At 38.9% G+C, this 21,369-nt stretch overlaps 1 protein-coding gene across 2 annotated transcripts in view; it reads right to left on the reverse strand.

Annotated features, from left to right (window-relative positions):
• Positions 1-21,369, reverse strand: part of LOC137796455 (testis-expressed protein 264 homolog) — a 34,701-nt gene continuing 13,332 nt past the window's right edge. The window contains exons 3-4 of one of the 2 annotated variants that reach the window (XM_068594392.1): positions 10,065-10,227; positions 1-2,434 (exon numbers count right to left, since the gene is read on the reverse strand). In XM_068594392.1, the coding sequence (XP_068450493.1) occupies positions 2,160-2,434; positions 10,065-10,227 (438 nt within the window). In that variant the 3' untranslated portion in view covers positions 1-2,159. Of the gene's footprint in view, positions 2,441-10,064; positions 10,228-21,369 lie in introns of both variants that reach the window. The other variant, XM_068594391.1, reaches the window with a different exon arrangement.

The following is a 21,369-nucleotide window of genomic DNA, read 5'->3' on the forward strand; positions in this document are numbered from 1 at the left end:
AGTTATATCAAGCACACAACAGTAAAGTCACGGTCAGACATAAGCCTTTGTCTCCATGTAACACTCATTTCTGTCCTAGGGAAAATCTGTAGAATCTTGAAAGAGCACATTTTAACTCAAAATATAACAGCTATTTACTTGAAACTGGCATATAAGCATTTTCTCACACTCGATAGCACAAGCACATCCCTTTGAGCCGCGTGCACCCTCAAAGTGAGCGCTGCTCTCTGCGACAAGCTCAGTGTGATCTCTTGTTTGTTGTAAAATAAAGGATATGGATATGACTGGACACATATTAAAGCCTGTGTGGGTCATTAGGTGGTATTTCAGGCTTCAGCTGCCATATTTATTTCAGAGGGAAAGAGAGAAAATAATGAAAAGAGAAAAACAAACAGAAACTAGAGACCGTCCTGCAATGGGATCAAACACCAGCCGAGATGCCAAATGGGTCCAGAGGCATGAAGTGAAAGGCCCTTTTCCCACTTCCTTCTGTTTTTCTTGGATCATTGGATCACACCCATCTACACATTTGACTACATTCCAGTGAAGTTTTGTAATTGGATCTTGCAAAGTTGTGACAAAATCTGTCCACAAATAGACAGACTGCTAGGCAAATTTGAACACCTGGCAAAGGCCTCTGTGGTAGTTCCCACTACAGTCGGCGTCTCCAGGACCACATTTTGCCATGGCACACACATACTCACAAGGTGAAAACCATACCAGCATCGCTGTTGCAGCTGGTAATTAGCTTGTGCAAAGAGACAGCAGATGGGAGAAAGGCTGAGAAACTAAAATAACAATATGACGGCTGCACTGAAAATGAAGACGCTAGGAATGGATGTGTGAGGAAAATTTGAGGAAGTAAAAGGCCAGATGTAAATGAGAGGTAGAGTAACAGAGCTATGTTTTCACTAACAGTGAAATAAATGTTAGTTGTCACTTGCATTGTCTTGTTTCTCCTTGATGATCATGGCAGCAGCCTGATCACTCACAATGTGCAAGTCCTCAATCTCAAGAGTACTTGTGAGTACTACACAAAGAAGGTTATTTCATTCACGCCTTCCTCTTTGGAAATAAAGTACATTTTATATCAAAATGTGTGCATTAGCAACAGAGCTATGTCAACACGTAGCCTTGTAGAAATACACTTAAAATTTCTTTCAAAGCACACACACTTTCAGTCAAACACAATATTAAAGACAACAGTCTAGATCATTTTGTGAATTCTATGTGCTCATAGTAATGTAAACGGGTTAACGAATGAAACTAAGACCCTTTGTAAAAAAGTTAAAAACTAAAAACAGAATTCAATCTTTTTGTCAAACAATCCTCGAGTACAGCAAATTAAAGACATGTCAAGTAAAACACTTCTTTCATAACATTTACTCTGTTCAGTCATCTTGTATTCAACATTTTTGACAAACATCATCACTTCTGTAAAAATGTTTCAAAAAACTCAGGTTACCTGAATAAGTTCTGAAGATTTAAAGTGGTTTGTTTTCTGTCAGCACAAACTAGCACTTTTGAATAGTTTCACTTTAAAAATGTGATTAAAAGATTAAACAATAAGTCTGGTTATAATATATATTCCTGTCTTATTACCAACAGCTCAAATGGAAAGACCGAAATTGTGTGCATGAGTAGCCCGATACCACATATTCACCATGGACCTCCTGTGTTGCTCAATAACCTGTAGAAACACGTCAGTGAGACACTGTTGCACTGGCTAACATGTTCCTTCTCTACAATGCACGATAGTTTTTTCGGAGTTGGCCCTTCATACATCGCCGTGCTCCTTACTAAAGTACCAAATGCAGAATAATCCACTATTTAATCTTCTTTGTATAACATTTGCTAAAAAAGCTACAGTGATCAGCTGTTTTAGAAAGCTTTTTTTTTAAGAATGACTCCTTCGATCCATGAGCGATTCTTCTATACGGTAAAATGGGCTCTCAAGTCAGAACGTATTGAGAACCACAGCGTTATTTTTGGTCTTTTCATTAAAATTGTTCACAATGACAGCAATATAGAACATTACCTTCCCTTTAACATTTCCTCATTTGGACGTGAACCCATCCTGAAACTAACTATAACAATTTTAACTTCTCACTTTCAATCCTTTAATCTATTTTTCCCACTTATTGTCTCTCACTGAAGTGCTACTCCTCTCCTCCAACAGCACCACACCACTCCTGAAACTCCGGGCCCTTCTTGTTGGAGTCTCTGGGAAGCCGCTCTTCTCTCTCTGCCTGCTGTCCACCAGTCTGCTCCCAGTCCAGCTCTTTAAGCGAGGTTCCCCTGGAGCTTCTCCCTCTGTACTTCCTATCCCCTTGATCCTGGATAGCCACAGAGCGGACAGAGGACCCCGCCAGGGACGTCTCTCTGCTGTCCGACAGGAGAACCCCGCTTCCCGAGCTGCATTCACTGTTTGAGTCTGCACCTAGAGCGGTGATAAAACAAAAGGGAGGGATGGACAGATGGTGAGAGGAGTTCTATAAACAAACACCACATGAGAAACTCTAGGCTGCCCAAAAATACAGTGCTGGGATTCAACCAAAATTTCCATGACGGCAGTTGAGCTGCACTATGACTTCAGCTCAAGAAAACTATCACCTCTTCCACAATTTGTGCCTCATTTTAAAATAGACTCATCAATTATTTGGAAATCATATGCCTGGAGGAAAATGTATTCATACATGTATGAATATATCTTCCAATTAATTGTCAGTATCTCAACTTGTTCCAAATATGCGTTAGAGAGGTTGTTCAAATAGTTTGAGGACGTACAAAGTGTGGAGTCTACAGCCACGATTGTGACTAACATGCTTACAAAGACAATGTTAAGATACTTAAATCATGTTCATGTTTTGTTAAGCAGTTAAACTTGCACACGTTTGCTGATTGGCTTCTAACCGTACAGTTGAGACCGCATGGGATGTCATCATTTATGCACAGGTTACGTAAAGAGCTGAATAAGTTAAAGCTTTGACTTGATGATGGCACGAGATGAAAAGTCAGGGGCCCACCAACGTTATTACAAGTCATTTGAAAGAAGACAAAGAGGTCTGTCCCAACACTTATTTAAAATCATCAATTCATGGCAATTCGACCCAGAGTTGATGCGACGTTTCACTAAAATACAATTTGTAAAGCCATGACTAAAGAGAGCACTGGTTCAGCCCAAATGAACTGGTGTTTGCACACACTGTACAAGGTCCCTTAGCTGCATTGTCTGGTGACTGGAAAGAAGCAGAACCTCCTAAAAACTTGATTGAGTACAGTGCAGGCTTTACACAGCTGGAGAACTGGCTGGGGAGAATGTGGGCTTGGCTCAAGTCAAAAGGAAACATTTGTATGAGCATCGCATTTTCAGTCCTGGAGACCAAGTGCCCGCCTTGCTCCTTATGGTTAGTTCACCTTTTCAGGCAAAGTTCACAGGTCCGCTTACAGCGTTAAAACAAATCTCAAAGCAGAATTACATAATTTTAACGCCTCAGCGTAGGAATTCTAAATCAGCTTTGTTATGTAAACCTAAGCCGTGTAATGTGCGCACCTCTGAGCCACTTTCCTTCTCTGTGCGGCCAGAAGGTGGTCAGGTTCATGCAGCTTGTGTTGCTGGCCGAGTGCACCAAAGCTGTTGGCTCGTGAGGAAGACTCATTGGGTACTCCCTGCTGCACGGCCGGCTGAGCAATTGGGAGACTTTCCTTAATCTAGATAAGCTGTAGTGGTGCCGTGCAGAGCTGGTTCAGTTGATATAGAGGAGTCAGTGCTCATTTAGTGACGTGTCTCACTTCAATGAGCACGATATTGATGTGGAGATGTCAGGGATTTCTGGGTGGACCTGCGTAGTTTCTTTATAGCTGCGTTGTTTTTGTGTTAGGGGTGTTGTCAATATCAACCACAACCAACTTACATTCCATTATTTGCATTATTGTTTTGTCCACCCATGTAACATCTTGTATTTCTCACACCGCACACAGCGCTCATGCAGACACCCACATACACCCTAGTTGTTTTGGGGTTTATTGCCACCTGCGTTATTTACAATATATTACTTTATTGTTTGCGTTGAATCTGCGTCTCCTCTCTTTTGTCATGGCTCCAGAGCCAGGTCGTGACAGTCAACCTCATGGGGTCAGAGGATCCCCAAAATCTGTTGAAATTATACTCTGTATACACATCCAATAGTTATGTTGAGATCTTTGTATATATTCTGATCAGTCTAAGATTAACAGAAAGATAACATATGTCCAGAAGATATTTTGAACTTTTGCAGTGACACTTAGGTCTTCACTTCTATCAGTTTTGTTGCATAACGTATGTTTACTGGATTATAGTTTTTAAATGTAAATCAAATAAATAAAAAATACCAAACACAAAGATCATAAAGATATTATGTCTTTACATGTTTTTATTTGCAAATCTTTACTTGCATGTTTCTTAAACATTTTTCCTCACGCTGCACTCCATTGTTATATTTTCTTCAATGTCGTTTGTATTGAAATAAGAGATACACGTTGTGTAGAATCTTTGCATCTTGGACATTTTATTCAGTTTTCGATAAGTAAATGAGGAACTAGAAAATTAGTCTGAAGTTCAACTCCAAAAATGTGGTAGATAGGAACTACTTCATTATTATTTCACAGGAAATAGTTAAAGAACTATGGCATGAGCAGCAACACCTTTTGCTGCATCCCGAAGTCGGAACTCAAAATAGGTTACGGTGTTAATTAGAAACCCCTGTACACTAAAAGTCTTCTGCTCTCTAATTGGAGGGATTCAACGAGGCAGCTCGACCACTTGACTCCTATGTTTTTAAGTTTTTACCTTGTAGGTTAATAATAAGATTAATAATAGGATTAATTTCATCCCTGTGCCATGTGTTACCCTCTTTGTCTTTGTGTGGCTGTAAGTGTTTCTACATAACACTGCTCTCAAATCAATATCTCCTAACACTAAGCCAGACTGTCATGAAGTGCAGACCTGGTGATGACTCACATAAGAACTAACCCTTCATATGAAAGAGGTGACAGATGCCAGAAGGTGGTTAATCGTCATGTCAGGGGTATAATACATGGTCAGGTGACGTATGGTACAGGTAGCGGTTGGAGATCCGTGCAGTGAACAGACAGGTCGACAAACTAAATCTTCTTGTCGCTGAACATGAAAGCACAAAGCTTTAATTTAAAATCTGCAGTATATAGTAACAAGTTATCACTGTTCTAAATCAACACCTATCAATCATCAAACACATTTCCTCTGAAATCAACATTTAACCATGGGCATTTGAACACTGGCTGTGACGTAAACGAGGTGAAGAAAAACAGAACAAATGCAGCAAAAGCTGCCGACTTGGTCAGCGTGAGAAATTCTTGACTCAAAACAGCAAAGCAAAACATTTATTTTATTCCTCATTAAACAAAACCTAAAGGTAGTTAACATGTTAAATGGCACACTTCTGAGCTCAAGTTAAGGGACTTCCGACACGCAAAATACAAAAACAGGGAATTGCGTTACGGAGCAAAATGCAAATATTACAGAACATTAATTAGTCTGACATTTTAATCAGGAGCAACTCTAATCATTTATGAGGAAACACTATATGTTTAAGCCTGCTGCTGTAATTCACTTAGTCAAAACAGAGAAGACCTAAAGGCTCATGTTGTCGCAAAAGATGAGAGATATTGCAGTGGCAATCAGTTCATGTTGACAGAATATGAGACTGATGTTGGTATGGAGCACACATGCGCGTGAACAAGAAATAATTTAATTTAATTGCATGTTAACTGCAAAGCTTATTGAAAGATGCATTATTTATTTCAGACTCAACCATTACAGGGGACGATGACATTTTCCACCTTGTGCGAAGAGAAGTTGCAGACATGAGAAAAAAGACAAACCATATAAGTCAGCGCGTCACAAATTGTAGAATTAACTCCGAAATATCTTTATATAATGCATTTTACATTAAAATGGGATCTTTGACTGAAGCCACAACTTCTCGTTGGTAGTTCTACACCCACTCCATGAGCTTTTAATTGATGGAGCCAAGAGATAAATGAAGTAAAATATTTCAAAATATGTATACTGAGATCCGATAGAGCACTGAGTTTAGTCTCGTGTTGGTTTTCCCCTGCTGGTTGAACGCCTCATGCAAGTAGCAAGATTTAATCAGTCAGTGGGGAAGAAAAATACCATTTGGATTGGAAGAGACACATTAGGAATAACAGCTTCATTTTCAGAGGCAAGAACTGTCGCTGCATTTGAGGAGTTGAGCGGTGCCTTCAGGCATCGCCCTCTACACGCATCTGAGTGACAATTTATTCTTCACTGGAATGAGACTGAGAAAGATGCTGCAAACTCAAACTTATTTTACAGAAAGACAATTAGCATATTCAGGCTTAAATCATCCATTACAACTAAGACAACTTTTGAGGAATAGTTTGGCATTTTGGTAAGTAGGAAGCTTAAAGCATAAAGATTTTAAGATTTAAAAAAGTTTAAAAAAATCTGCCTCGCAGCACTTTCAAAGCGCACTAATTGCCATGTTATCATCAATCGGTCAGTTTCTGCCTGTTGCCTGGCAACCTCACGGTAAGTACAACACTAGTCACTGCACCAGAAAAAAATAATAACGCTGTCATTTCGTCAACGTTAGTAATAGATAATATGTTAATATTGCACATATTATCAGTGTGCAAATTTTAAAAAAAAGTAAAACATATTTTGCCAAATAGTGAGCTGTAGAGGAACAGGCAGGCAGATGTTTGAGTATGAACAGTTATGCTCAAATAAGATTATGGCTATTGGCTCTATCTTGATACTCAACAGACAGATAAGAATGATAATCCCACGAACAAGCGCATTTCTCAAAATGTCGATGTTTAAATACGGTGTCATTTAAATGGTCAACATTCAGAGATCTAAAATACTTGTGTGTTATTATCAGGAAGATTTGTGACATGCCTTAGAGTTCTGATTTCACTCAGCGAAGGCTTTGACAAAACTTGACATTTTACATTGACCTTCCCCGTGAAGCAAAAGAGAAACCTTTAAGAAAAACATAACTAAAAACTAAATATTGCACTTCATCTACTCAAAGACTTGTGCGGTTCCCCAGAGTGAACCATGTGAGAGAATGACTGCTTGTCTGACAGAGAGACGAGGCGGGGGTTGATCCGGTCACTGAGACGGGGTCGGATGGGTGGGTTGAGGGAAACTGGACCAAAGACGCCTCCAGTGTCCTGAATGCTCCACTGATGTGGTTGAGTTGATCCCAGTGTGACAGGAGCATGGCTGCCTCTCCTATTATCATTCACAGTCATGGACCCGCATGTCATTCCCACTCTGCACTGCACCAATGACACATGAAAAGCAGTGGAATATTGTCAACAACTCTCTGTTACAATCTGTTTTGTAGCTAAAAGTGAAGATCCAAATATACTTTTAGGGTACTGTTTGTGTGACGCGAGGCGTGAAGTGTCAGACAAATATATTGAAAGTAAGTAATTCTTGTAACACCTGTTGAGGTAACTGAGTGGCTTTTTGTGTTTTGTCAGTGCAAAAATCATTTACTTTGTGCGAATACATCCATCACGGTGCTCCTCAGTGCAAACGCCAAACAGTGGAGGTTCACCCACGCTTCACTGCATTATCTCCAACTGTTTATTCATACTCTGAACATAGAGACAGTTTTTTTTTACAACCTTTTCAAAAGCAAAGTACTAGTAATATAATCCGCAGTAGCAAAATAATCAGATGCAACCTTTTAAGATCCATTAATAATTTAGTTCAGAAAATGAAATAAATTAACTTGCAGAGCTACAGGATGTCGAAGATCTGCAATACTAGCTAATATTTGGCCTTTCTACTTGATAAATTAGATATAAACATGATTGATTTATTAAAATGGTCACCAATTCATTTTCTGTTTATTAGATATAATATGGCCTCTACCAAAAAGCTGGAGTAATTTAGTACTATGAGGCTGTTATCATCAATGAAGCCTATTTTCACACTGCATGTCAACCCCTTAGCCGCGCTTCATCTCCCATCAGCCAGGATTGTCTCTTGAAAACATTTGTTCACAAGCTTTTATGTCTCGCTCTTATCCTCCTCTGTGAGGATACATTAGTGTCAAGTTGATTGTGCATCTTCAACATTGAACATACGTTTCCATGTCCGTATAGCGGTGGCCAGCCACTTTCACTAGAAGCTGTTGTGTCCAATGCTTTTCATTAACACCTAGGAAGGTGTCAATCACAGTTTGCTTCTGCAGGGCTGCTCATAAACAAAACAGCATGCAAACGAGGTCCAACTCCTCTGGGTCCCACCCAAGCGGCAACTCCCACAGCCAAACGCTGAGCCCAAACACAGGAGCCGTAACATGGCAATCAAAAACAATAATACGTCAAAAGCTTTTCTTGTTTTTAATAACAGATTTCACTTATCTGTTTGCTAATCTTGTGGCTATTAAAAGGCTTGAAGCAGCACTAATCATTATTTAGCGTGTGTAATCACTATCTGCACCACAAGAGAACGGGTTAATGATGACAACGCAAAGACACCCATCAAAATTTGCAGCTTTTTTTTTGCAACTGGTTGCAATTATCCATGTCACAAAGTATACAAGCACTTGTATCCTCGATGTCAATGTGTCGGTTGGGAGAGGTAAGACTCAGCCTGAGCCAAAGGGTTTTATAGGAGGGTCCTGCCAGAGATTCCGGTTGAGATAGAGAAAAGTAAAATATGAGGGAAGAAATTGTTTGTTTATCAGTTTATACAAAACATAATTTTTCGTTAATCTTTTTCTTGTTTTTCTGTCTCTTATATTTTCAAAAATGACATGTCGGGGAGCTGTATTCATTTATTTTTCATGTCACAACTGTCATTGCTTACTGTCACTGCGTCTCAAAATAAATGAGTTTGTGCAGACACCTCTTATGAATGTGCTTCAGTTACCACCAACTCTCTGCAGATGTTAATAGTTCCACTGTGACTGAGTGTGGCTAATAGCCCAGATCTTTGTGAATCAGACTGTTTTTGCAGAGAAACAGACACATTTTTGCACCGGATGGGAGGCATATTCTCTAATCAATAGCACAGTAGCGCCAAGACGCTATTTGCTAGACAGCCCATTTAGAGGAACATTTCCAAATTACATGGTTTCTTTTTGTGGTATCTGTGCAGGTTTAGTGGCCGCAAAAGCCACGCATCCTTTTTGTGAATTTGACCATAGGTGTAATGTTAAAGCGGTCACTCATTGAGACAAATTCACAGAAAATAATCACCTGACTGTAGTTGCGATTTGCTCTACTGAGAGTTTTAGTGTTCATCAACCCATTGTACACTACCAGCTCAGCACTGCAGGCAGATACAGTTAATAGCTGGGAAACATAGTGGAGCGTTAGATGCTAAAGACACAGATATTTCACTCAACTCACTCCATTGCTGCCCCCTCACTCTGGAACTCCCTCCTCAGCACCTCAGACGATATCCATTACTCACCACTTTCAAAACAGCATTTAAAACTCATTTATTTAAATCTGCTTTTAACTTGTGATGCTAATTCAGTTTTTGTTTTTTTTACCGTTATATCATCTCTCTTTTTCAAATTGTTGTCAATTCTATTGTTTGTTTTTACTTTGTAAAGTCCCCTGAGAACCTTGTAAAGCACTAGACAATTTATTTTAATTCTTATTATTATAAGACTGTAAACGTAAACTATTGTCATTCATGCTTTTTTACATTGCTCTTCAGTTTCTGACCCTTGATTGTAGAAGGAAAATAGGATTGTATTGTACCAGGATATCCGAGGCTGAATGTGAAAGGAAATCTAATAATCATGAATGTGGCACTGCAGATATCTTTTTAAACATGTTTTATGTGGATGGAGAACATAAACAAAGAGACATCAAGACTAAGCTTAATTTGCAATCATCAAGTTATAATAATGGTTATGTAAGGAAACTAAATGTCCCCCATTTACCATCAGGATGCAAACTTATCTTAACAGGGCTTTGAAACCCACAAGGTTCAAGTACAAAATAATGTCTGTTCTCACCTGAGGCTTCAGAGTCACTGTGCATTTCCTCTTGTTCTAGCCTCCTTTCTGCCGGCCGGACTTCAGGCACATAGAAATCTCCCTGGCGGGCCAAGGGGACCATGAACTGGATCAGACCCTCTCTGTAGATCTCAAGGAACGGGTGAGCACACAGCCGTCTTTCCTACAAGAGACAATTTAAGTTGGCGAGAATAAAAAGCAAGTTTATGAATCACAACAAATGTAGCACACAACATTGACGTTCACTTTTTCTTCGATGTGTGAGTGTTTAGTAACATGACCAGCCAGATGGTTTGCTACACAGAAGCATCTGCGTCAGCCAGTTGAGAGGAGAGCAAAAACACATTTTCCATCAAGGAAAGCCTTCAGTGTCGTTTTTCTTTAAATAAAAAAATACTTTGCAGCTCTGATAAAACGGATGCTTTTGCTGCATCTACGTTAACCTCTTTCGGAGCCACCATTATTGCTGAAAACAAACTTGTCCCATTGTTGTCAGCGGCTCCTCACAGGACGCTGCTGGTCTGGACACAAACGCATTAAATTGAAGCCTGACGGGATGGATTTTTGTGTGATCTCATAATCCGGCATTTCTTTTGTGATCTTATAACATTGCAACGATCCCACTGCCGTGCAACGTCAAGGGTTGATAAGTAATTTAACAGCACAATTTAGTCAAATTAAAACATGTTCGTTCTCATCTAACTCTGAAGGTGCATCGCCATCACTGTAAAGTAAAAAAAAAAAGAAAAAGTGGGCAATATGCTCTATGCATTTGAATACACACACACACACACACACACACACACACACACACACACACAGTGGAGAGAGAAAGAGAGAAAACACCATAGTCAGATACAAGCACAGACTCGTCAATAATCCCACAAGTGTGTTTCCTTTCAACGAGTGAAAATTACTTGATTTCTTTCATATGTGGGAACCTCAGCGCTCCACCCGCTGAACTACCATCAATCTCCTTCTCCTGTCTTCACATCATCACACATGTGATGCAAGACATCTGTCTTCATGAATGTTCAAGCCTCCACGCGCTATGCTGCCTCTGTTTAAAATGCTGCTCTTCTTCCGTTACTTGCCTCACTCTTCAAGAAGTGGGAAGTCTCACATGACAGACACCAATCCACTTCTCCAACTCATTAACCTTTCATACACTGTGCTTTGTTATTCCGGTCATGCACATCCGATGTCTGTTACTTTCACCCTTTTGGCTTATACTAAATGTCAAGCAATACTGGAAACACATAGCAGCATCTCAATGTTATCAATGAGGTAAATTGTTTATGTTTGTCAGTTTTCATGAGTACTTATGCAACACATTTATTGTGATTTAATGCAATTCAACAAATAAATAAACTACATGTTAGACTAAACCACAAGCAATAGTATTTTCTTATAGAGAAAAGGACAAAGGATTCAGAATGAGTCATGACAAAGAACACAGCAGTTGATCTCGTTTAAACTAATGCTAGTGCTTTAACTCTATAGATGGAAAAACATATTGTGTACATTACTCTCATCCAGGTCCGCTTTAAACTTGTACGTTTGGATTTATTAGGCGTATGCTAGTCTTGTTACTATTCCTTTTCTGAAAGCTTTTACGATCAATTACTTAAAATATAGGCTATAAATGCTGTTGAGTCCAAAAGCTTTTTGGAGAAATTCCACCCTCGGATTAAAGTTATGTAAGTCATATCAACATTCAATAACATCACAAACTTCCCCGCTGAAAAGTTTTTGACAAATAGTTTTAATGGCATCTAATAGTTGAAATGGAAGTAAAAATTAAGAGGTTCTTGGAAAACATTCTCACCTATAAAAGGGGGCCCTGGCTCTAAAAGGTTTAAGAACCATTTTCTATTTTTTTTTAACAGGGTATGGCACGTGTAAATTAAATTGAGGCTTGGTATGAAAACCTCTGTATTCACACATTGCACTATTCCTTCATCTCCGAACCCCGTTTCATCGCCGGCTTGAACCAGCCTAAGTACAAAGACCATAAATCATTTCTTACACTATGTCAAATTCATGTCATCTCTCCTGGAGTTGAAACTGCTCAGATTATGTTCGTTTCTAGTCAGACCCCGGGAGTACGGAGTCCCTGTGCCCCTCACTGACGTTCCAGTGGAAGTGGTGACAGGTAGGTTACCGTTTAGAGGAACAACAGGAACGCTGCACACAAAGGAGCTCTTAATCAGGCTTGCAGAGTGAACAGACACACATAAGGTACATTCTTTATAGGCGACAGCTGACTTCTTTTTAAACTCCAGCCTATCATTTCGCTCACCATCTGTCTCTTAGCCCAATTATGACAGCACCGACGTTCCTCTCGCTGTCGTCTGCAACATTGTCAGTTTCAGTGATTTCAGCAGCATCAATTATTGGTGCACTTTTCCTACAGGAACATCTGTGTAGCCTCATTGGGTTGCTTCATCATCTATTGCTACACATTGCATATTGATGCACACACATGCATACCGACAAACACACACACACACACACACACACACACACACAAGTTTCATTTTGCAGTTCAGACCATTAATAAATGATCAAATGTGAAAATGAAGCCTCGTGCAGACACACTGTCGGTACAACAACTATAGAGGGGTTCCACATTAATATTTAACTGGCAAATTCTGATTTGTCCGAATGCTTTTTGCTTTAATTTACTTCATAGAATGGATAGAAAATACATGTTATTTAGTTAGTTGGTTATTAAAGTTGCACAACCAAGGATTGGAAAGTAACTAAGAAAAACAATAGGCCTACTGTAGAATAAGATGTGTGATGTTTGGTCGACTCAACAGTCTAATGACACGATTAAAAGATTCAAGAACAAAAGCATTACTCAAAGGGTGGGCTTTAAAAGCACTAAACTGGAATTCATAACAAAAACTGTTGCTTTGCCTTGGAGTGTTTTTGAGTTCCTGGCTCAAGGTCTAATGTCATCAGGACATTATTATTTACATTGTGGTAAATGGAAACATTGTGACAAAATTGTGTTTAAAATGGAAATGAACATCAGGTTGTTCAAAAAGTCAACATGAACCTCAGCAATTATGTGACAGAGCAGTGCAATGATGGGACTTAATGTAAATGGCAAAACTCAAAATGTAAATAAAACTTGTCGTAAGCCAAAACAACTCATCCGGGCCTACTGCTCAGCCACCACTGTCTTGTTCAAGTTAATTCAATTTATTTGAATAGCCCAATATCACAAAACACAAATCTGTCTAAGATGATTTAACAATCTGTACAGCATAAGACATCCGATTCGAGGGTCCAAGGACAAAGGATGATGGATACCCTGCTTGTAGTTTGGATATATGCCATTTGTTTGCCCTATCATTGCCTTTGATGCTCTTCTTTTGTTAAAACTAAAAAAAGGTCCCGATTCAATTTGTACAATCTACATTTGTAAATGTGTTAATTTAGTTCAGCTTACATTACTTTCCTGTCCACACAAACTTGTTTTTGGATTTGTGACTCATGCACTTATACTTTTAGTTTTCTTCACTTATGAAAACAGATGTGTTCTTTCAGAAAACCCTTCAGGCTTCTACTCAAAGCTGAATGAATCATCAACCTTGGATCTGATTTTGTAATTTCAAGGTTTTATTGTTTTTTACCCAACAATTGAACAGCCACTCAAATGAATCACGCCTCAAATGAAGTCCTTGTAAAAACAGAAATGAAAGTTTTGAATATTCTTTTCATGACAATATACGAGTGCATTCTGAATGTCCGTCAACGGCTCTCAACCCAGTGGAGAGGAGCCAGCGGCTCACAGCTAACGGTGCTAACACAGCTAAGAGTGCTAACAATGTTTTAGTGCGAGCTACTCTTCCATGACAAAACATAGGACAGCTGTACAGAGTGACAGCAGTGAGCTAGCTCGTGGGGGCATGCTCACACACACTAACATGCATTAAAATCATGTACACCAAGCAAAGCAACAAACAAAGTAAGGAGAAAATCGGATAACAACACACAGAGGTAGAGCGACTTCATTCTCTTGTCAGGCAGACTTAACAGCTATTCTCTAGTAAAGCAGACATTACTTAAAGCAAATAGTTGTTTGCTGCTATAATGATGTTCACAATGTTAAATAAAGAACCCTTAATGATTAAGAAAAACTGTGTTATTGCACTTATTCAGACCAAAAGTGATGGCCAGACAAGTGAACGAAGAATAAAGGATTGCTAAATGCTAATTGCTTATGAATGGATTCATATTCAGTGAAAGGTTTCACTCTCCTAGAGGTTGCTCTTAGCATTACATGTTCTTAGAGCTTTAGAGAAGTTAATAAAAATGAAATTGTTTTATAAGAAGACACTTTTATTTATCATTAAATATGAATCAAGAACATAACCAACAGATAGTTATTTGGCATTCAACAACCACAACTTGACTGCTGCAGCTATCCAATAACTAAAACACTCAAAGTCAAGACTATTTGCAGTCCTGGCTCCTAAATCGTGGAATAAGCTTCCCATTGACATCGAACAGCAGGAAGTCTCTACATCTTCTGCCGCAAACTAAAAACACATCTTTTCCGACTATACTTTTAAATAAAGAAAGTAGCCCTTGGTAGCACTTACTTATAGCACTTTGTAGTTTTGCTTTCTTAAATAAATTGTACTTGCTTGATTCTTGTTGTTCTGAGTTTGTACTCATGGTTGAATGCACTTATTGTAAGTCGCTTTGGATAAAAGCGTCAGCTAAATGAAATGTTGATGATGTTCTTGAGTTGGTCTGAGAGATCAAGAGTTTGGGAGTTGCGTTAGGCTTTAGGAAATTGTGATGGTTAAAACAAAACTAAATATTTTCTGACATTTCATACACCAAACATTCAATTGATTAATTCAATGATTAACAGATTAATAGATACATTTACGTTTTGTACACCCACACATGGAGTCTTTGCCACTAAATATCTGATGTCCTTTATCACTTAGCATCACTGCGAGGGGAATTGAACAACAACCGAACCCAGTGAGCCTTGCTATACGCTGAGGTCAGTTTCTCTGTGTCTTATAGACAGAAATCCTCAGACAGAGGGCAGACAAATAATTAGACCCACAGTGGAATCGCTGAGACAAACTGTGCACAGTGGACTTTTGTAATTGGGTATGGGGATTGAGGACAGTGTTGTTATAGATTTTTGTTTGATTTTCTCCGTATTTTCCTCCTGCAGTATCAGGGCCTTGGAAGACCAGGGGAGCACTTAAGGCAGTCCAGAGCATTGTAAGGTCATTTCTGTCTTCACATCCTCCACGGCATAGAAATGGCAATATATTTGGAACGAAAAATATTATCATGTTTCTCAGGTATAAAAACATTATTACATTGTAGCATTATTGCGGGAATAGACATGGGAAATTACAGGGGACAACAGAACATGATCTCACCTTACCTACATTGTTCAAAATGTGAAGAAATAAAAAGGAGGCCAGATTGAATTCTTTGCTTCATGTTGCCTTTTGCTTGTGACCGAGTGACAGACATCTTGTATCACTGAAGTCAACTGTTACAAACCGTGACTGGAAAAGCATCAATTACAAGCAGGCAAATAAGACAAATCTGCCCATCAACTTCAATGCGTTTCAAAATATGGAGGAGAACAGCAGTAACCTATCCCATTAGTCTCCAGAAGGATATTCAGGAGTTGATAATTCCCTTTTCAAGCTTTACAAACACACATCAATCTGTGCCGAAGCCGTTCCATTGGGAACCATTCAAAGGTACCATGGACGCTCAGTTAATGGGTTATAGAAAGCTTAGCCATTGAGCTAATTCACATGTTACAATTTAATGCACTTTGTTGTTATGGTGCTTTCTTTATAAAGGAAATTCTGAATCAACAAAGGATTCAAAATTAATGACATTTATAGGGGATTACCAAAAACATCACGCAAATAGGTGCACATACTTACACCTCTTTAAAACACCTCATGCTGTGTATTTGTGGCCCCTCTGCAGAAGGTCCCGAGGGAACTGGTGAAGGATGTCAACATGAAGAAGAGGATGTGGAGGATGCGTTAGTGGCCTCTCGTTGCAGGTTCCTCACCCGGGAAAAAACATCTGCAAGGGACCCTTGTGCAAATGTATTTTGGATATTTTAGCGCTCTAAAACTGTATTTCTTTGTTGATCTAGCTTGTAATTCTAATCAAATTAATCAAATCAAGTTAGGTAATCAGAGTAAATAGTATTATGGCCACAGTGATTTGTAATATAAGTCTGTTGATTGGAGTCTGCTTCCTGTGGTTTTGATTGTAATTACAGGCAAGTAACAATTAATGTGGTAACAGGTGCAATAATGGGTATTATTGCATTATTAGAGTCCATTGAAACAGCTAAATGCAGAATTGTACAGTCAATTCATATGATTTCCTAAAATAATAAATATCCCCTTTTTTTATATCACTCTTTTTTTTAAACATTTTTGTATTTAATTTTTCAAGTTCCATATCTTATTGAGAATTAATTTCAAGAAAATATAAGACTAAGTGTAGATTTTTTTATATGTTTCACTGTAATTTCCCCAATGAGCAGCAATTACCGTAAAAGTCCCGCTCGCTCTCCGCGCTTCTGCTAGCTTTCCGCGCTGCTGCTAACTCTCCGCTAGCTCCCTGGCAACCACCAAAGGTAGCGCGAGCAGCCCCGGCTCAACAGCGGGGACGCGGGCAGGCGCAGCAGTAGGGAGCTAGCAGCCGTAGGGAGCTAGCAGCCGTAGGGAGCTAGCAGCCGTAGGGAGCTAGCAGCCGTAGGGAGTTAGCAGCAGTGCTAGCTTGCCACAGCGGGGATACCCACCATAGGTAGGACCGGCTTGTAACCCGACTTTTACGGTATACGAGACAGAAGAAGAGTAATTTCCTCTCTCGTAAGGAGTTGAAAGTGGTGGGGAAAGTAATAGTGTATCAGTGTATAAAGAGGTATTCTGGGACGACGTGACAAATATAGTGAATACATCTGTGCACCGGAGGAGTAATTTCAACAAGGAAAAGAGTTCTGGCACTGCAGAGGGTCACGTCTGCCTACGGTATGCACACACTAGCAATGGTGGCTTGGTAGAGGAGCCAATAACTCTAAACAGACACAAAAATAAATTGCTTTTCTTAGGTGGCTATGGAAGAATCATATCTATGATTGTTCATGAATCTTCCTTCCTTTGGTGGCTTGGTTTAGGATCACCCACAAATGCATGCCATATTATTCATGAGACCAAATAACAGGTTCTTATGAGCACAAAATCATACCTTTAATGATCAGAAGTTGTATAATCATTATCAATAGCAGTATGCCGGCCTGGGCCCCTGTGTGTAATAAAAGGTGTTTTGTTTCAATCAGTTCATCTTCATTATCAATCTGTTGACTATGTTTTATAATTAATCAAATTGATAGTTTAATCTGTGTCAAATGTCGGACAATAATTAAATAAATGCCCAACACCTTCTCAAAAATACATATTCAACTTTCTTGCTTTGTCCGAGCAACAGTCTAAAACCTCACAAACGGTGTGAAACAAAGAAAAGCAAAACTGCGACGTGCCCGTGTGGAAACCACCTCTCCCTGCAGCAGTCTGTCAAACGGGCCTCAGTTGCCACACGAGTTTGCCCTTTTACAGATGATGGTGAAAACACCTCAACGGCCATGTTAATTAGGGTAGACGGTTTGTGCAGCAGTAACACAGGAATGAAGTAGGTGGAGGAAATACTACGTATGCAGAATAACAAAGCAACAAAAGCGTCATATAAAAAAAGTTAAAGTAATCTCAATGGAGTTTTTTCTAGTTATAATATTTCATCACGTTTTAAATATATTTTAGTTCATGTTCTAAAAACATTATGCTCAAACCCCTAATTTTAGCCATATGTGTAATGAACAATACTCATATTCATTTTCAGGTGCTTTAGCTGTGCAGACCAAGGCTGAGTTATCTGCTGTAGCATATGGTGAAATAATGTGACAGAGATTACTTCAGTAATAAATCAAAACTATTAACATTTTCCAGCACTTGACGATGTCTAAAAGAAGCTAAGTTTGGAGTGACACCACATCCCAGGGGGCATTGCACCTTCTGTATCTTGGAGAGAAAGAGTCAGACGAGATGAGATAAAGACAGTGAAAAATTGAGCAGATCTGGTGCCCAAGGGGAGATAAATGAAACACAGAGGTGTTTTTTATTTCAGAGGAAAAAAAGCTGACAAATGATCCTTCTGCAGTCCAGAGCAGATACAAACAACCACCTCCGCCTCAACAAAGGCCCCTTGTCTCCTGAGGAGAAAGGCAAAAGGAACTGAACACCATGCTGTCAGCAGTGAAGAGGACAGCTGGAGGGACAAAGTGGCACATAAGTGCTCCCAACCATTGTACTGGATTCACATCATTTGGAAATGGGGCTGTTTTTTTTTTTAGGTACATTAAGTACAATTTACCATTTCCTTGTGAGCAAGAAAAATAGAAACTCTACACCCACCACTCAAGCAATTTCTATTCAACCATCAGCATGACAAAACACGACATAAATAAGCAAAACACATCAGTGACAGATAACACGCCTCCAAATTTTACGGAAAAAAATAAAACCAAAGATGAAAATATATTGATAAAAAAGGCATACAAAAACAATACAGTAACCCTTCCATCAATAGGTCATTTTCACAGCAATAATTTTGACATATCACTGTGGGGTAAACACAAGCGTGAATAATAACATTCATTATGGCCCAGTTCCATTTAGCGGGACTGTGTTCCTGGTATTGTGGATGCTGGCTGACTAGAATTATTATGACACTCAACAGAAGGGGACCATAACTCATTTGATGACTTTGACCTGTGTTTACCCCAATATGGCATGTCAGAAAAGCTTCTGTGAAAAGGGCCTATTGATTTAAAAATTGATCTGACACAGATCAGTGTGATATTTGCAACCTACTAGGCAGTGAAAGCAAATAATAAATTGCATGAAAAAAGTAATTTAAATCACATTCATTATTATTGATAACAATAGAAGGGTAATATTATGGAAAAACTCATCCTAAAATAAAAGTAGATTACAAGTTTAAGTTGCCTATGTGGCTTGTTTGAAGAGATCTGTTATCTGAGAGTGTGACGACACTACGACCACATGTCCCCATGTCCCCATGATAATGTGAGTATTAAGATACACAGGTCCAGTGTATTCAAGCATATGCATACAAGTCTAGAGTCTGCCTTCTGAGCTGCAGGATAATGTCAGTTACAGTATAGTGCTGTTGTGAGACATGTGTGACATTTGTCAGGGGCACATTTATGACTGGGAGAAAACATGTGTCCTCATTTAAAGTTCTCTGTAACGTTTTTGACCTTGAGTAGTGTTATGGAGCTGTCCCCAACTTCTTTTAATCATATATGTCATCATATAAGGACACATGAGACACAAAACACATTCCTTTAAATGTTTGACTATTTCACAGCTGAAGACTGCTGTCAGATGAACAGGGATGCACACAATGCTAGATCCAAAATACTGCTTTGAAAAAGTTTTATGAAAGAAAGAAACATTTAAGCATATGTTCGACCTCAAGGGACACAACATGTGTTTTGTTAAACACTAATTGTAAATACACTTTTTTTATATAAGAAAAGTCCACAGGGGACCTTTAAGTATTACGCATTTGTTTAAGTCCTTTAGTGTGTTTCCTCTTTCAGCTAAATTTCCACAAAATAGTCTAAATGAATCCTGCGGAAACCACGGCATATGTTTAAGGCAACTAATTTCCCTTTTAATTGTTACCATACAGATTGTAGTATATCTTATGACTTTTGCATCTGAAAAGCAATCTGGGAATTTAGAATATTTTTAAAGTTGTTTCATCTTCACAAAACTATATTGCTGCTGGAACTTAAGCAAGTTTGTTTTAACGAAAAGGCAGAAAATCTTGACGTTTTCACAAGACAAGAAGAAGAAGCCAGAGTCAAATATACTGCATAAAAGATGGCATCAGCAGGCTCCCAGTATTAAATGCACAAGGCTTATTCCTTTTAGAATACTGCACTCTTCTCAATTCTCAACGGCGATCTGAATTCATTTCAAGGCTTTTCCTCATTCCAGTGTCGGTGAAGCTTGAGGTTGATGGTTTCATAGAATACTAACCATGGTCAAAAGGCTTGAGGCGTTCACTGCACACACACCGCAAATGACACACAATGTTTTCAACATTTACAACTGTGTGTGATTAACAATACCAAACTAGGCCAATGCCTGGTTAGCCGTTCAGTAGATTGTTTATTATTAATAATAAATGCTAATAGAAATACAAGAGTTTATAGAAGTGTCCGTGTCTCAGTTGTCATTTCAGGTTCATTCTGGTCATATTTGCTAAAGCATGTTTGAGTTATAATTGCAGTCTGGATGATTAAATAATATGAGGAAGACTTCCAGCAAATACATCCTGCATAATACTTGTTACAGAGGAAAAAAAAAGTAGTCCAAAAAAACAAAACAATCAAAGCTTGAGTATTCACACAGGCTTTTTAAAATTGAAAACCAAGACATATGTTGATGCTAAATGCTGCAGGGACACTACCAACTACAAACTGCAGTATATTAAAATGACTTCAAAAGGTAATAGTCACCTGATTGTTGATAATAACGGCAAGCTTTCAGTGGCTGCGGGGAACATAGACAGTCTCTCTTACAGATAACATGACCATAAGACCAAACCTTCCATCTCATCCCACAGGGCATTGATGTTTTTCTGAACACAGAGAAAAACAGAAACTAGAAAATGGAATTGACCCGTCGCCAAAACTTGAACTCCCACTGGTACTAACGGAGTACTCCACTAACAGAAATTCAGCTTTTATAACATTTGAGTAAAAATGTAGAGTTAAGAAGAAGAATCAACAGCTACGATTTATCGCGATATTGTCCAAGATAGGACAATTTATCTGATTTTGTGCGTCTTCCCTTATGCATCAGTACTCCCCTAAACAAGTAAATACAAATGTGTAAAATTGATGGAGCACAACAGTGACCTTTGGATCAAAATTACCATTTGCTGACACTGTATTAGCGCTTTTCTTAGCTACTTAAACATTGGAATCAAGCAGTGCTGCAAAGGCAACACTAGCAGTCAGTGGCAACAAAGAACGTGTAATTCAGGGTGACATGTGACCGCTTCCTGCAGTATGTTAATGACAGTAATTTATAAGATTATGGAGGATACCACTCCATTAGCCGGATATCTTCTCCCCAGCAATTTACTCTCCCTTCACTTCTCTCACCATATCCAATCAAAC

The sequence above is a fragment of the Clinocottus analis genome, unplaced genomic scaffold (genome assembly GCF_023055335.1).
Source record: "Clinocottus analis isolate CAN_PGR_092001 unplaced genomic scaffold, fCliAna1.0.p SCAF_3, whole genome shotgun sequence".
Classification (NCBI taxonomy): domain Eukaryota; kingdom Metazoa; phylum Chordata; class Actinopteri; order Perciformes; family Cottidae; genus Clinocottus; species Clinocottus analis.